The sequence below is a fragment of the Brachycentrus maculatus genome, unplaced genomic scaffold, assembly GCF_059751285.1.
Source record: "Brachycentrus maculatus isolate JH-2025_06_01 unplaced genomic scaffold, ASM5975128v1 h1tg000109l, whole genome shotgun sequence".
Classification (NCBI taxonomy): domain Eukaryota; kingdom Metazoa; phylum Arthropoda; class Insecta; order Trichoptera; family Brachycentridae; genus Brachycentrus; species Brachycentrus maculatus.
This window is the reverse complement of record NW_028280862.1, coordinates 1,063,068-1,081,973: the sequence shown is the minus strand read 5'-3', so window position 1 is coordinate 1,081,973 and position 18,906 is coordinate 1,063,068. Positions and strand designations below refer to the sequence as shown.

Below are 18,906 nucleotides of genomic sequence, written 5' to 3'. Positions count from 1 at the left end.
TGGGTGTGACAGAACCTCCAGCCAAAGGAGTTTATCTGTTCTTTTACCACTTTGGCAACATGCGGGCGCGCGTTGTCGTGCAGAATGAGAATCGACTCGTGCCTGGTTGCGTATTCTGGACGTTTTTCTTCAATTGCTGTTTTCAGTTTGATCATTTGCTGCTTATAAACCTCTGCTGTGACTGTTTGGCCTGCTTTGAGAAGCTCGAAAAAAATTACTCCCTGCTGATCCCACCAAATCATCGTTTTTGAGCTGTGAATGTGGCGTTTTGCAATGCTGGCTCCAGCAGGGAGTGGCTGACCTGGCTGGCAGATGACTTTGCGGCGTTTGGGGTTGTCGAAGAAGATCCACTTCTCATCGCTGGTGATGACACGATGCAAAAAACCTTTTCTGTGATGCCGTTGTAAGAGTGAATCACACATGCAAAGTCGCCTTTCCATATCTCTCTCCTTCAGAGCATAGCCTTAATTTTGAAGCGGTTGAAAGTGCAACGTGGGTGTTCGAGGCAACGGGGGACAGGAAAACAAAAAAAAAGAAAGGAATCTATCTAAATCACAGAGAAATATTAAATTTTTATAAACGGAAAGAACTAATTCAACCCCCTAATATATATACCACTGCTATCTAGTATATTTTTTTATAATTATTTTGTGTTTTAAAAAAAAAGAGAGGAGAGAAGCAATATTATACTTTAATGAAACAAAAATTACATTTCAACATTAACGTACAGGTTCCTAAATAACGCCATATATATATATATATATATATATATATATATATATATCTTATATACTTTTTACTCACAATCACATCTACTCATTCAACACAAAAAATAACCAACTAATCAAGTTTTAATTAAGTACAATGATCTCAGACAGAATCCAAGTCGTCAATTTGACTTCTAACGAACCATTTAAAATTTTATACACATATAATTGGCAAAACGGGAGATACAACATGACAATATTATTTTATTTCTTTAATTTTAACTAAAACTTATTGACTTTTAGAAATGATCTACATCTTACGAAAAACAAATCAAAACTACCTAAAATAGAAAGGAAATAAACAAAAAATACATATTTTTAAAGAACTTTTGCTCCAGTTAATATATTATCAATTATAACCCTTATCCGCACCTAATGGTGCATAAGGCACTGCATCGAATTGACGCAGTGTTATCTTGATCATTACTTACATGAAGGCAAGGTGATCACTCTTGCGCTTCAGGAACCAGTCCAGGGAAATATTAAATAAATATTACAGTGTTAAATCACTAGTATTTATTTTCACCTCCCCCCCTGGGAATCGAACCCGGGACCTCCAGCACGGTAGATAAACACGCTGACCATTACACCACGGAGGCGGACCATAAATAATGGTTTTATTTATTAGGTAAGCATAAATAATGGTTTTATATATAAGGGCTGTACACCAAATATGTCGAAATTGAGTAAAATGTAGTTACAGCACTTTACGTAGGGCACGTCGATATGATGTAACATCATCTAGTGCAGTGATCTTGTATTATTGAGTTCATGTTGGTGTCTTATAACATTAACTTCTGCTTTTATACCCTTAATGTCGCATCATCCTTGTCCAAGCAAAATTCACTAACAAACAAGCAGAGTAATCTTTCTCTATTCATAGCATATAAAACCGAGCATTACTACTCAAAATTCAAACTTAAGATAATGCAAACATCTTTTTTTCATATGATTCTGTTTTAAGAATCAAGATAGAACAACAAAGTGCTTGTTAGTGAGTGATTTTCACCTGACAGTAGACAGTAAATTAAATTATCATCAAAACAAATGAATGCTTAAAAATTGCTTTTGTATAAACCAAGAAAAGTTGCAGATGAAATCTTTCGAAACATTCATTCATTAACTAAGATATTTAATTAAAAACATTTATTGCATTTTAAAGATGATTAAAATAACAGTAATTTTATATATTTTTCGTCAATTTTAATAAATCAATCTTATAATAGTAAAAACTAAATCCTTCGGAGACACCATCTATGATTGTGAAACAAAAGTTTGAAGTTTATACTATTCGCTCATAGATGGCATTGTATACATATTTTTGTGCTATTCAAACAATAAATATATATTTTATTTATATTTTGTATAAATACTATACTTATAAATACATATATATGATATTCTTTCATACACCTGATATGTTTAGATGTTTTCTAACATTTTTCTAGTATAATATTTTAACAATTTTAACATTCAGCACACTTTTTCGTGAATCTTATGGCTAGTTTTTTTTTAGGTTATGTATTTCTTAATTATAACAGCTATAACATCCAACACTTTTGTGTTTTTAATGGTTACAGAAAAAGCTTTGACTTATTTAGCGAACAACATCGAATATACTATAATTTTTCATGCCTTCGGCGTACAACAAATCGATAAACAGTTTATTTCTTAGTGGATTCAGAAAAAATATAGAGTTTTGAAGAAAATAGTGATTTTTATTTCATGGTAAGATGTTTTTTTCTAAAAGTCCTCATAAAATAAAACAGTATTTTAGGTGTTTCAAAATCTATACATTTAACACCGATAACTAATTCGTAGGGTGATAGTTGATATAGTTTAAAAGTGCAACGTAAACAGCATTATATTTTAATTTCGAATTGCAAAACGACTTTTCAATGTGCGGAACGAATTTAAATACAGTGCATTAAATTATCGTCGACCAAAATGAAACGAAAAGGTTTTTGTGTCTGAAATTCGTGCTAATTTTTAATATTTCGCTTTGCAACTCTTAAAAATACGCAGAGATAAACCTCAAACTTCGTATGCACATGAAGGATTCAAAAATTAAATAAAATTTCTTATTATTTTTTAAAACCTAATAAACTATATGACAGTAAATATATTCTCAAATAACATTTGTAATAATATACCAACTTTCTGAGATTCCATAAATTTTGAATTTTGACAGTTCTTTTAGTGTCATAGACAACTTTTCAAAACATAATTTCCATAGATCCAATCACAGAGTAAGCGACGTTTAACGCCATAAAACAGGGGTAGGTTGCTATTTTTTAAAAATAACTAAAAACGATTACAGGGTACAACATTGACTGCTGAATATGATTAATTCTCTGTTAATTTTACCTGTTTTACATAGGCATAACATTAAATAGTAACAAAACTTTATTTCTTCATAGATTTTGCCATTTTGAGGTTAATTTGCTTTATTTTGTGATTTGTGACTCCCGCTTACGGTATTTTCATGTCACAAGATTTATAAAAAGATTTTTTTTAGACTTAAATAACAAACAAGTACGTAAACAATAATTTTTAACGTTTAAATATAATATTAAATATTTAAACACATATTTCTTGGTAATTCATGCACAGTCGAAGCTTGGAGTCTCGTTGTCAGCTCGGTTGATTTACAGGTCCTGTCCCAGTCTGTCCATCTCATCGAGAAGGAAGTCGATGTCCTTTTCAGTGACTGCTGCAGACGAGATGATGTTCCTGAAGAAGTTGGGACGACGGTCGTCGGGCTGGTAGCCCACCATCATGGTTCCTGACTGCATCATGCGACCCTTCAGGATGGGGCACACCTTAACGAGAGAAATAAATAATAATTTTTTATTACTTATTCTATCAGACACTGAATTATTAACCCTACGGTTGATATATAAAGATTATTAGTGTCTCGAGACGAAACATTTATCATTTATATGAAAGAAGTCTGAAAATTTTGGAAATTGTCGTTCGATATTTTTATACAACAGACTGGGTTTCTGCCTGGTAAATAGAAAGAGGAGGGTAACAGCCTCTAGAAGCAGACGTTGACCAGCTCCGTCTTCAGGATGAGGTAGTACTTGTCATGATGGTAGCAGTAGTAGTTTATAATAAACTTTTCATACCTTGCCGAGTTCCTCCTCCCGCCTCCTGTCGTGGCGCACGCTGCGCAGCCTCCTGGGCACGTACCAGAAGCAGACGTTGACCAGCTCCGGCTCCAGGATGAGGTAGTACTTGTCGGGCGACGCCTTGATCTTGTTCACCATGTACTCGGTCAGCTCCAGCAGGCGGTCCATCAGCCGCTCGAACCCTTGGGTTCCCTGGAGGCATTGCAATCGCATCAATAATTCATCCTACATGTGTTATCCTTATGGCTACAGGCTCCACGCCACACAAAGGCGTTAAACAGGGATGTGTAATGTCACCGTGGCTGTTCAATTTATGTATTGATTAAATTATATTGGAGTTAAATAATCGATTTGACTGTTTGCTGCCTTTTGTATGAGAAATGTCCCTTGAATGTTAGTTAATACGTTGTGTGCGGCGTACACCCCAGGTGCGTAGATTTACTTTTCCCCCGATGCGGATACGCGCCTAGCGCGTATGTATGATAATGAGTCAAATGGCATAAAAATGTTATTGAATTAAAAATATACAACCTTGACACATTATCTTATTATATGTAATGAATAAAAAAGAATGGTATGCGCATGTGAGGAGAATGGAACTATCCAGACTCCACCATATTGCATTGCACGCCCAACCCCAAGGTAGCCGACTCCCGGGCAGACCACCAAAGAGATGGATTGACGGCCGGGAATCGACATTGCAAGAGGCTAATCCATCTTAAAAACGGGCAACAAGGCCAAGAAGAGAAGAATACAAAAAATAATTGTTATGTATGAATGTGTAATTTGCGAGTGTTAACTCAGTTTTAGTCTCCTCGACAACTCGTGTTTATACTCGTTAGTCCCGAAGCGAGTATAAATCTGCAATCTGAATACAACACACAAGGGAACAGTATGTTCTAGTATCTAGGAAAAGAAATTACATATTTTTAATATAGTTTCAGTATTTTGAAAGTTGCTAGTTTTGATGCTCTGTTACCTTTGCTCTCCACTGCAGCCACAACTTGAAGATGTCGTTGTGACGTCCGCACTGGATGACCTTGTCTCCCGTGTCGTACTGGACATCATACAGCTTGTCCGTCATGAAGAGGTACTCGGCCGACATCTGATTGCAGCTGATCAGGAGACCCTTTACAAGAGCAAAACTATTTTATTTATTGTTTCGGCATTAACTGTGGTAAGACATGTTACAATGATTAAAGAAAACACTTGTTTTATACCACTTGAGTTTTATTGAAGACTACATGTTCGGAAGTTAAACTTCCTGTTATTATAGAGACCTGAATGATGGAAGTTTAACTTCCGAAACATGTAGTCTTTAATAAAACTCAAGTGGCATAAAACTAGTGTTTTCTTTAATCAGAGCAAAACTACGTGACAATCTATGAATTTTTATTTATTATTTTGAGAAATAAAAAGACTTTTTTTTTATCCACTCACATTTTTACTTAACAACCAACTAGTTTCGGCAACAACCTGTTGCCCTCTTCAGGGTTTAATTTATGACTGAAGAGGGCAACAGGTTGTTGCTGAAACTAGTTGGTTTTTAAGTAAAAATGTGAGTGGGTCAAAAAACAAAGTCTTTTTATTTCTCAAAATAATATATCAATATGATCCACAAAGTTAATACTTTCAATATTCAAAACACCATGACTTTTTATTCATTAGAACCCTTATCCGCACCCCAATGGTGCATAGGGCACTGCATCATATAAACGCAGTGTTATCTTGATCATAAACACATGAAGGAAAGGTGATCAGCCCTCCGCTTCATGTGCCAGTCCAGGGTAATATTGAATAAATATTAGAGTGAAAAAATCACTTTTATTTATTTGAGCCCCCCTGGGAATCGAACTCGGGACCTCCAGTTCGGTAGCCGAGCGTGCTAACCATTACACTACGGAGGCGGAAATATATATATATATATATATATATATATATATATATATATATATATATATATATATATATATATATATATATATATATATTCTTTTATCGTACATTATATTGTAACTTGACACCTATTTCCTGGAGCACCTTATCAATAGCTACTCTCCAGGATAATACAAGGAAGATCCCTTCTGCACCCTTTATGGGGAAGATTATTTTAAATTATAGGATTACCTATAATAAAAACCCAATTCACCCCCCCAAAGTCAACCACTTCTCAATATTTTTAGCATAAGAATGAGGCATTGTGTAGTTTGGGATTTTATCTAGCAGGTTCATAGTATGTGGCAGTCTCCCCTTACGAAGGTCCTGATTCATAGGGTGATCATTTCAAAATAACTAGTACATTTAAAAAAAAAACTAACAGCATAAAAACAATAGACAGAAATATCAATTTAGGTTTGAACTAGATATTCATTTTTGTATAATTATATTAACTTATTATTTTTTTTATTTAATTATATACTTGTTTTATATACTTATGTATATACTTATATTTGTATACTTGTAATTTTACAAGTTATAATACGTCGGGTTGTGGTCCCGTGGTTAGTGTTGCGGACTCTTAAGTCAGAGTTTCTCGATTCGAACCTACTCTACAATAATTTGATACCTATTTCTAATAATTTTGTCCGCCTCTGTAGCGTAATGGTCAGCACGCTCGGCTACCGTTCTGGAGGTCCCGGGTTCGATTCCCAGGGGGGGTCAAATAAATATAGGTGATTTTTTTACTGTAATATTAATTCAATATTACCCTGGACTGGTACCTGGAGCGAAGGGCTGATCACCTTTCCTTCATGTGTAAACGATCAAGATAACACTGTGTTTATATGAAGCAGTGCCCTATGCACCATTGGGGTGCGGATAAGGGTTTTAAAAAAATTCTAATAATGAGCCGCTTAGGCTCACAGAAATAGTATAATATTGAATTATTTGTGTGAATAATAAAAACATAAATATTTCTCTTAATTATATAAAAAATAATAATATGCCCTCAGTGAGTTTTTCCGTGCCGAGGGCACATTCTACAATAATTGTTTGTAAAATAATGATAATAGAAAATTGATAATGACATGCAATCGAATACTTATCTCAGCCTTCATTTTTTTTTCACATGAAATGAATCATACATCGTTTTACAGCACATTCGTCATAGACATTGAACACAACATTAAATGAACTGCATATTGATGAATTGCACTTCTTTCAAACAATCTTCGCCTCTTTCACATTCGTGCATCACCTCATACATACCCGCTTTTACGCATTTAAGGTACTTGATTACGACTAAACTAAAGTTTTCCTCGGTCTAAATTTAAAATTATAACCCCGCTTTTATTCAATGTTATGGTACCTACTTAAATAACGCAATATTTTTGTCTGGTCACCCTGTTTTAGACTAAAAATTCAAATAAAGAACTGTCCGCCATGATTGATTGGGCGCGAGCCGCAGATGGCGGGAAAGCAGTTTGACAGGAGGGAACATTAGGTCTAGTTTATGCTGCGCAGTTCCTACTTGGTTCTCGTGGGAGCACTAAATTAAAACTTTGAAACACGGATGATACTATATTTACGTACTACCTATCGGTAGCATGCTTTATAAAGTACTGAACCCTTCGAAAACTTCCAATTAATTCATATATCTAACCAGGGTTTTTTTTAACAACATTTTGAGTGTGTCCATATACTTGTTCACAAAATTCGGATTATCTCCAATTAATGGAGTAATTTGCATATTATTTTTTGGCATCTCATCAAAGATGAAGAAGAATATGGAAGTCTGGGAATTTACGGGGCTGACGACCGTCATAGGCTGGTTTAAGAAAACACTTTACACACGTGTAACATTCACCAATTCTACCCATTATTGACAAACACACTAGGTACTCAAATTATTGGAAGTTCTATATATAATATATGAACCAATTTAGAAACCTTGTTCTTGAACCACTAGAACTTCACTAGAGATGAAAAGTTTTTTTTCATGTAACGTTCACCAATTCTACCCATGATTGACAACATTTGAATTCTTGGAAGTTCTAGAATAATTAGAACTTCACTAAAGACATCTATCGGTGAGATGAAAAGAAGCTTTTTATTGAGCAGAAACCCTTTCATTAGTACATGAGTTTCGAATCCTGGATTATAATCACACACATGAGAAACGCCAGAAAATTTCATTTTCATTTTTATTATTTAAACTTGTAATTTGGAATTGGTGAACGTACCATGTGTAAATGATCACTTAAACCAGCCTCTGCCGGTCGTCAGCCCCGTTAATGCCCAGACTTCCATATTCTTCCTCATCTTTGATGAGATGTCAAAAAATAGTATGAAAATAACTCCCGTAATTGGAGATAATCCAGGTTTTGTGAAGAAGTATTTGGACACACTCAAAATGTTGTAAATTATATAGCGCTTTTGCAATTCTCTTATTTTATACGCAGTGAGCACATATTCCGCCAGATAACTCCTAAAGAATCTAGTTGCAAAAACTGTTGTAGGTTGAATTTCAGGGGATGTTTTGTGCCAAGGAATTTATATTAGCGAAGCTATTTTGGAGGGGATGTCACATTCCACTGACCCAACGGCTGTTCGTGAATTAATTTATTAAAGGTATAATTATATTTTTATATAAATTATCTAACTAATTTACTACTAACTATCACGCCGCTTCCCTGCATGGGTGCCAAATACCTCCTACATCGTTCTGTACTCCTGGTAGCTTCATGAAGTTTATATGGAAGTGATGATCGGAATATCAAAACGTATGTGTGTTGTAGAATTGTATTGAAAGATTGTATGTCTCCCTTCGTAGTACTATAGTCAAAATAATAATTAACTTACTAACTAGCATGGTTACCGAATACCTCCTGCGCCGTTCTGTACTCCTGGTAGCTTCGAACCATGAATACCTAACTGCCATTCATCAAACTAGGTTGATCTGGACGTTGTAGCTAACTAACTACCACGCTGCTTTCCTACACCAATCTATCTTTGAAAACAATACTTGCCTCTTCCACATTCATGCATCTCCTCATACATACCCGCCGATTATTCCGACTCTACTCCTGATCACGCCCAAGTATATGACCTGATTGATCAAGCCAAGTTTTCCTCGGTTTAACTCTGGTCCTATTTCCAACTACATTAGCCTCATAAATTTGATTTACCGTTCTATCTTCACTCATTCGTTCCACATGTCCAAATCATCTCAACGCACCTTTCTTAATTTTATTAATAATGCTTATCTCGACCTTGCATTATTTTCTTACTTTTCCAATCAAACAACTTTCATATATAGTTTTGGGGCTTCGGCTGAGAGGTTACATACAATAATAAACAAACAGTAAATTGGTGAAGGCAAGTAATGCAAAGAAAGTAAGATCAGGTAAGGAGTTGAGAGGAAAGAGCTAGAGGAAATCAAGGAAGAATGGTATAATAGACAGTTAGGGTCCCAAGGATGGATAGTAAAGTTAAAGGCGTGTTTTGACGGTCATATATATATATATATATATATATATGGAATGGATTTTTTGGATATGTGTATATATATATATATATATATATATATATATATATATATATATATATATATATATATATATATATATATATATATATATATATATATATATATATATATATATATATATATATATATATATATATATATATATATATATATATATATATATATATATATATATATATAATATATATATGTATATATATATATATATATATATATATATATATATATATATATATATATATATATATATATATATATATATATATAATATATATATATATATATATATATATATATATATATATATATAAATATATATATACACACATCCAAAAAATCCATTCCGTAAGCACTTGGATTATCTTTTTTCAAATCAGCTAAATAGGTACTTATAAATTATTCATTGCACGAGCCGCCACAGAAACATAACCCAGGAAATTTGTAACATATGTTGCCAGCCAACAGCCTGCCGGAATTTAATTAAACTGGCAACCCTGTTCCCCTTCCCGCCAAAAACTTGCTCCAAAATGGCGGACGCAGCTGTGACCTGACATTTAGCTACATAATTCACTCTTATTTTATCGAGAAACAGATTTAAAACTGCTCTTGATATCTGCTTGCTTCAGAATAATAAAAATCAGTGATTTTATGTTTTGGATATTTAAAAAAATAGTACTTTCAGCCAAAATTCTACATCTAGTAATATTATTAACAAAAATGTAATATATTAATATTATTAAGATAAACTATTAATAAAAAATATACATACATAACAAACAATATTCAAGGCGTATAGATTTAAAGGTGTAGAAGAATCCCGCTTCGGAAAACACCTTCGGATACATGGAACAGATCAATATTTAATGTGATATTGTTCAACATAGCGGTAGCTCTTTCTGCAGGCACAACCATCGCCAGGTTAGTCCTGTATATAGGAATGGGAAACAATCTATGTCGACGCTGTTTTGGTAACTATCGGGAACATGCAGACCAATGTTCCGGATAATTTCAGGATTATCCATCATACCGCGCAACAATCGATAAAAATGCGTATTCAAATACACATTCCTTCTAGTCTCTAAACTATTGTAGCCAAACATACCATGGAGAATCTGGGTCGGGTAGAGCCAAGGATAATAGCCAGCTAAGTAAATGAAAACCACTTACGTCTTCCTTGAAATGAATAGTGGAGCACTGCAGTAGAGTTCCCATCAGCTTATGGGGGTTCCAAGTCACAGAGTCAGCCCTAGAAAAAAAGTACCATATATGTAAAGGGTGTTTTTGAATTTCGTTGAAGTTTGTTATCTGACGAATAGTCAATACACGTTATTAGATCGTCGAGATGTCGTTCACTCCTTTCAAGAACGTCATACAAAAAAAAACTTGATTTTTCAGGAGAACGTTTTTAAAGTTTAAAAATATAATACAATGTATGAAAAATAAATTACTAGCCACTTATTGAACTTTTTACTGTGCAACAGATCTTTTTAAGTAAAACCTGAAGGTTTTTTTCTCCATTTGAAAAATATTTACTTTATTTTATAAAATAATTAAACAGAACCATTTCTTCAAACTGCAAAAACAACACTTTCTGCCCTGCAGCGGGTAAATATTAAGTTAAAAATATGCCTCTTTTGCTGGGATATAGTGTATTTTCTGGGCATTCCGAAAACATGCACTACTGAAAATAGACGATTTTTGATTTATGACGTTCTTGAAAGGAGTGAGCATGTGATCTTACCACTGATGACTTCACTTTTGGCAGTGTTTATGTTGCTCCTGCTAGGTGCAGTCTACGGGCAGGACGGCATCATGTCCCAAATTCTAGTGCTAGGCGTATAACGTGATTATCATTCATTCGAACCCTTATCCGCACCCCAATGGTGCATAGGGCACTGCATCATATAAACGCAGTGTTATCTTGATCGTTAACACACGAAGGTAAGGTGATCAGCCCTCCGCTTCAGGTACCAGTCCAGGGTAATATTGAATAAATATTAGAGTGAAAAAATCACTTCTAGTTATTTGACCCCCCCTGGGAATCGAACCCGGGACCTCCAGAACGGTAGCCGAGACGGACATTATCATGATTAGCGTGATTATCGTGGCCACTAATTTTTTTTTACATGTGACGATACTTGAATTCAAGCATATATAATATTAATTGTCTGCTTCCGTGGTGTAACGGTTAGCGTGTTTAGTTACCGTGCTGGAGGTCCCGGGTTCGATTCCCAGGGGGGAGTGAAAATAAATATTACTGATTTTACACGATAATATTAATTTATTTATTCCTGGACGAACCCTGAAGCGCAGAAGTAATCACTTTTCCTTCACGTGTTAACGATCAAGATAACACTGCGTTTACATGATGCAGTGCCCTATGCACCATTTGAATAAGATTTAAAAGAAGATAATATTAATGTGTCGGGTTGTAGTCAGAGTTTCTCGGTTCGAACCCACTCTACCACAATTTGATACCTATTTCTTATAATGAGCCTCGCAGGCTCACAGGAATAGTATGAAATTAAAGTAATTTTGCAAATAATAAAAACACAAAAATCTCTCTTTAAAAAAAAAACAATTTGCATTGGGTCAGAAGAAGATAATAATAATTATTAATATAACGTTTTTATTTATTTTTGACATTTGAATTTTTTTTCGTTATATCCGAAATTCGTTAAATAGAGGTCCGTTATATCGAGGTTTTGCTGTACCGTCTTCGTGTCAACAATCGGTATACGAAGGGTTAAGGGGATGCGAGTACCTACTTTATTTGATTTGTATAACATTAACACCCGATTGTGTTATCGGAGTGTGCTCAGTCGAGGGTTATTTGAATAATTTAAAACCCAAAAATAGGGTGAGTTAACCGATTTTAAATATCTTTCATTTAATTCCACAATATTTTGAGTGCTCAAATATCTCTGTTAACAAATCCGGGTTTGTCCATTTAAAGGTTTGTTTGTATTGATATCTCAAAAACCATTTGATAGATAATGATCACAAATTTAACCACAATAACGTAGAAATTTATGGGTCGAATGTAGTTGGAAAAGAAGCAGAGGATGACCGAGAAAAACTTTGCACAATCAGGAATGTCAAATACTTGAAAGCGGCCGGGTCAGGAGTCGTAATAATCGTCGGGTATGTATGAGGAGATGCATGAATGTAGAAGAGGCAAAGAATGTTTGCAAAGACAGAGTGGTGTGGCGTTCGATTCTCTCTGCCTACCCCTGCGGGGAAGCGGCGTGATGGTTAGTTAGTTAGTTAGTTTAACGTAGAAATCCTAAAAATAATCAATACGAATAGCCATAAACTGCAGCATTTTGAAACAATAGAAATTCATAAGAATATAAATAACAATAAAACCATAATTAACAATATGACAATGACTAAAGCCTTCCCCCTTTTGTCTATGTTCCCTCTGATAAGAAATAAAAATAAAAAATTTAAATTAAATTAATAAATAAAAATAAGAAACAGCTACTACCCCCTCTTCAACCTTCAACGTCCCAAGGACCCAACTCTAAAATTTAGAATTACCTTCACATACGGTGTTTGAAAATGATGCGGAATGCATCGAAACACGTGTCACAGTAGATTTTAAGAAATAGTGGTATTTACTAAGTAAAACATAAATTAAAAATGGATAGATTTTACCACAAAGTGACTGCCGAATCAATTAATGAAATAATCAAAGAAGTTTATGGAAGTCTGGGTGTTTACAGGGCTTACGACTGTCACAGACTGGTTTAAGTGATGACTTTGTAAACATGTTACATTCACTATTCTACCCATGATTGACAACCACACTACTCGAATTTTGGTCCTGCGCTTCAGCAGTCCAGGGTAATATTTATTGAATATTAGAGTGTAAAATCACTAGTAATTATTTTCACCCCCTCTGGGAATTGAACCCGGGACTCAAACACGATAACTAAACACGCTAAATGTAAGATAAGTCGTAAGTGGAGAAACCCAGATTTTTGAACGAGGATTTGGAACTTATGACACGTTATTTTACGTGTGAGTTTTCGCCAGCATCTGTGGTGGATTTGAATAATCTTTTTTATTAGGCAGAGATTTATGAACATGGATTTGGATACACAAAAATGTAATTAAATTCAGATTTTTAATGCTTTGGACAAAAGGTGTTTATTTTAAAATGCAAAGGATTTGGACTATATTCTTACACGCGTGAGTTCTCACAGGCATTTATGGTTGAATTGAGTAAGGTTTTTCACCAAGCAGAGATTTGTGAACAAGGATCCAAATTCTTACACCAAAATCCGTGCGTCTAAACGTACCAAAATGTGATTAAATTTTACAACATTTTGAGTGTGTCCAAATACTTGTTCACAAAATCTGGATTATCTCCAATTACAGGAGTTATTTTCATATTTTTCACCAATAGATGTCTCAAGTGAAGTTCTAGTGATTCAAAAACAAGGTTCCTAAATTGATTCATATATACAGAACTTCCAAGAATTTGAGTAGTGTGGTTGTCAATAATGGGTAGAATAGGTGAATGTTACACGCGTGTAAAGTGATCGCTTAAACCAGCCTATGACGGTCGTCAGCCCCGTAAATGCCCAGACTTCCATATTCTTCTTCATCTTTGATGAGATGTTAAAAATAATATTTTAGAATTAGTACATTAACCCTGAAGATGACAAGGTGATTTTTTCACGGTTTGGAAAAAGTGTACCAATAACAAGTGGTTAAAACAAGGTTGTTTTATTTTATAAAGTTTACACCAAAATGTGATTAAAATTAGAATATCAATCACTCTCAATCAATGCGGTATTCAGCTTGCTTGCTTGCGTTGTGTCGATTCGAAACACTCTGTCGTGGCAATAATTTGCCCTCAAATGAGGACAATTAATCATGTCTGCCTCGCTCAGGTCTCGGAGGGCAATAAAAATTACAGTCCTGCTTTTAATGACGCACAATTTATCAAATTTGGGCAACCCTGAATTTGCATACCACTTTAAACAGGGCTGTTCAATACGCGTAATTTGCTAACCCTTTGACTGATGAGTTTTAATGAAGGTTACAACATTTTTAGTGTGTCCAAATACTTGTCCACAAATCCAATTAATTTAGAGATAATCCAGATTTGTAATCAAGTATTTGGACACATTCAAAATGTTGTAAATAAATTATCTGGTCAAATTACAAGCTAAAATAATAAAATTAAAAGGATATTTTCTGGCGTTTCCATGTATGTGATTATAATCCAGGATTCGGACCACACATACAATTAAAAGAGTTTCTGCTCAATAAAAAGGCTTCTTTTCATCTCACCAATAGATGTCTCTAGTGAAGTTCTAATGATTCAAGAACAACGTTTCGAAATTGGTTCATATATATAGAACTTCCAAGAATTTAAGTAGTATGAGCGAGTGTTTTTGCCTAGAATTTTCACTCATGAATTTCATGAAATTATAGTAACTTTAAACATAAAGAGTAAATCCACTCACGAGTAGGCATAGGCTATGAAACTTATAAACTTGAAGCCTGAGTAGGGACATGATTAGAGGTGTTGCATAAGCTGTAGCCTGATTTCAGAGTCACTTGGACGTTAGGTAATTAAAAAAAACAGTAGTGTGGTTTTCAATAATGGGTAGAATTGGTGAATGTTACACGTGTGTAAAGTGATCACTTAAACCAGCCTATGACGGTCGTCAGCCCCGTAAATGCCCAGACTTCCATATTCTTCTTCGTCTTTGATGAGATGTCAAAAAACAATATGAAAATAACTCCTGTAATTGGAGATAATCCAGATTTTGTAAACAAGTATTTGGACACACTCAAAATGTTGTAAAAAATGCAGCCTGTGACAGTTCCCAAACCCTGAAAAAACAGACTTTCTTTTTCTTCTTCATCTATGTTGAGATGCCAATATAAAAGCTTTAGTTTGTACTTTGAAGAGGGCATCCTTAGACACCCTCATCTCTGAGTTTTTTAATTTAAATATATTTGGACTACACACTTCATCCCTTAGTATTTTAGAAACGGGGTTTAGTTCAAATCCTGGATAAAGTCAACATCCTTAATCTGGGAACGTGCAGGTGTTTGGTCCGAGGATGTCCGCGAGGGGGAAACCGGGTGTGAAAATTAGAGTAAAATATCTTGTACCATTTAAAAATAAGATAGGGGTGGAGAGTAGTATGAAGTGGAATAGTGATTGAAAAGCTGACGTTATTTGATGAATTTTTATGAAGTTTTTCACCTCTTCCACATTCGTGTATCTCCTCATACATATCCGCCGATTATTTCGACTCTTGACCTGACTACGCTCAAGTATCTAGTATTTGATCGTGTTGAGATCTCCTCGGTCTTCTTCTGCTTGTATTATCGATTTTTAAATCATTAAGGTCTTACTCGCAATAATATAATTAAGTAAGCGTCCGGCTGCGCTAAAAGCCAGTTGTGATTTCACACCAATTAAAAAAAATCTAAATTCATTTATTTTTTAGAATAAACACTTATTAAAAAAACATAATTTTTAAACTTCTGACCTTTCAATAATTCTTTTTCTTTCAAAACCGTATATTTATTTAAAAGAAAAACTTATATTTTCTCAACAAAAATGGTGTTCTTAGAAAAAAATCATTTACGTCAATTGTCTCCTGGGTTTAAAGAAAATAAGATGCTGTTAATCGAACACAGGGCCTTAAATTTATAAGTTTATTGACTTTATAGGAGACTTTGTTGATTTACATAAATAAAAACGATTGTTTTTTTTATACGTAGGTAAAACATTAAGCTCTCGTATATCAGCATAGTACGTAAGCTTTTAAAATTTACCCTTGGAGGTTTATTTATGTTTTTTAATAAGGCCGCTTTTTATGGCAAAAATGTGAGTTTGTAAGGCTTTATTTTAGAGCTTAGCTTCAGAGAAAAGCTGTGCTTTCAGCCTTCAGACCTCGGGGTTTCAGCTAAAAGCATTTCAGGAGAGTAACAGCTGTCGGGGATGCATTAGCCACCCTCTGACGTAAGGGGTGGGACTCTCCTGCGTAGGGATGGGGAACACAAGCGAACATTAAACAGCAATTTGGATTAACCTTTTCAACTGTGGGGTGAATAGAAACGTAACTAAGTATTAATTATGATGTTATTATTAGTAATCAAATGATTTTTTTAGAGACTAGCTCTATTCGGCCAAGCGTTGTTGTGGCTCAGTCGGGTTGAATGGAAAAGAAAGAAAACAGATGATGCGCCTTTCTTATATGTTTAATTTCTCAATTCGCTCACTCCTTTTAACAACTCCATAAATCAAAAATCGTTAATTTTAAATTAAGCATATTTTCTCATTATTAGAAATCGGTATCAAATTGTGGTAGAGTGGATTCCAACCGAGAAACTCTGACTTAAGAGTCCGCGACACTAACCACGGGACCACAATCAGACACAATATATGATAGAGCTATATAAATGATTTCTTTTTCACAACTGTCGTCAAGAAAAGGCGATTCAGTTGGCTTGGCCATGTACTCCGCATGCCTCCCGAGAGCCGCCATCAAGCTTGCCTCTTTTACAAGGCATCAGGTTCGCACCGCCCAGGACGACCACTGCTGACAATTCGCTCACTCCCTCACTCATAAATCAAAAATCGACAATTTTCAGTTGAGCATATTTTCAGAATGGCCTGAAAATGTACTATATCCCAGCAAAAGCGGCATATTTTTAACTTAATATTTACCCGCTACAGGGCAGAAAGTGTTGTTTTTGCATTTTGAAGAAAATTTGTTATTTAATAATGAACTAAGTCTCCTGTTAAGTCAATAAACTTTTCAATTTAAGGCCCAGTATTCGAATAACAGCAACTTAATTTTCTTTAGGCCTAGGTAAAATATAAAGTACGCATATTATTTTTTAATATCTCATCAAAGATGAAGAAGAATATGGAAGTCTGGGCATTTACGGGGCTTACGACCGTCATAGGCTGGTTTAAGTGATCACTTTACACACGTGTAACATTCACCAATTCTACCCATTATTGACAACCACACTACTCAAATTCTTGGAAGTTCTATATATATGAACCAATTTAGAAACCTTGTTCATGAATCACTAGAACTTCACTAGAGACATCTATTGGTGAGGTGTAAAGAAGCTTTTTATTAACTCTTATATTATAATCCAGATTTTGTGAACAAGTATTTGGACACACTCAAAATGTTGTAAATAAAGTACGCAATTGATTTTTTGTGCTTAAAACTTCTTGTATTAAAAAAATGAGTTTTTCTTCGAAATAATTCGATGGTTTTGAAAAGAAAAGTGTTATAAAAGGTAAGGAGAAAAGAAATAATAATTTTAAAATATTAAAAAAAATACATATATTTAAAAAAAAGTGTGTTTTTTATCACTATTTCTAATTTAACGTACCAAACGGATACTCCCATTGTAAAAACATTCATGGAAACGATTTTAGATCGAAAGTTACAACATCTCTTCGTAAACCACAACTTTTTCTCAAGTTAAGAGCTTTATAATAAATATTAGAAAATGTATAAAATAAAACAACTTAGTTATATCAACTTTTGTATTGGTACACTTTATCCAACCGGTTTCGACAAGAACCTTGTCATCATCAGGGTTTATGTAAAAAATTCTGAAACATTGAAATACTCATAGTTAATTACCCTTCCCTTACCAAAAATTCGATTCGGGGCTCGATTCCCAGGGGGGGTAAAATAAATACAAGTGAGTTTTTCACTGTAATATTTATTCAATTTTACCCTGGACTGGTACCTGAAGCGGAGGGCACCTTTCCTTCGTGTGTAAACGATCAAGATAACACTGTGTTCATATGAAGCAGTGCCCTATGCACCATTGAGGTGCGGATGAGGGTTTTATTATTATTATTATTACCAAAAAAGGTAAGGGAAGGGTAATTAACTATGAATAGTTCAATTTTTTTGAATTAGCACATAACCCTGAGGATGACAAGGTTCTTGTCGAAACCGGTTGGATAAAGTGTACCAATAAAAAGTGGTTGAAACAAAGTTGTTTTTTTTTTTATAAAGTTTATTAAATGTGCCACATAGTGTCTGCGAAAAACATTCAAGAAATAAATTGACGTGGTGAAACCACGTTTCTCCTCTAGCCTGGCAAAAATAATCAATTATCAATCGTTTAATTTAATTAGTCTTAGGTAAATTTTTTTTCTGTGCGCGCAAATATTTTTTATGGCCCCGACCTTTTATAATTTACCTGTCATAAAACTAAAATGTATTTAAAAGGTTTGAATCATAAAAAAACTGTCGCCAACCCGCTGGCCTTTGAGGGATAATAGATGTTTGCCGGCGGTCATTTATCCTAAGAGCATTCTTTATTATATTATAAATAAAATTAAGGCTAATTGATGTCTAGACGTTGAAAATTTTGGGGGTGGAAACAAGCGCACCGTCAGCCAATGAAAAATGGTTTCGAGGGCGTGATCTTCAAGGAGAGAAACCGAATATAACGGGAAGAAATCAGTGGGATCGCTCTCTTGGAAGCCGGCAGT

At 34.4% G+C, this 18,906-nt stretch overlaps 1 protein-coding gene across 2 annotated transcripts in view; it reads right to left on the bottom strand.

Annotated features, from left to right (window-relative positions):
* Positions 1–2,324: 2,324 nt before the first annotated feature.
* The window catches only part of LOC148310069 (glutamate decarboxylase-like), a 62,953-nt gene continuing 46,371 nt past the window's right edge, over positions 2,325–18,906 (bottom strand). Inside the window, exons 10-13 of one of the 2 annotated variants that reach the window (XM_088259069.1) lie at positions 10,557–10,635; positions 4,881–5,030; positions 3,899–4,093; positions 2,325–3,589 (exon numbers count right to left, since the gene is read on the bottom strand). In XM_088259069.1, coding sequence (XP_088115195.1) covers positions 3,416–3,589; positions 3,899–4,093; positions 4,881–5,030; positions 10,557–10,635 — 598 coding nt within the window. In that variant the 3' untranslated portion in view covers positions 2,325–3,415. The remainder of the gene's footprint in view (positions 3,590–3,898; positions 4,094–4,880; positions 5,031–10,556; positions 10,636–18,906) is intronic. The other variant, XM_088259070.1, reaches the window with a different exon arrangement.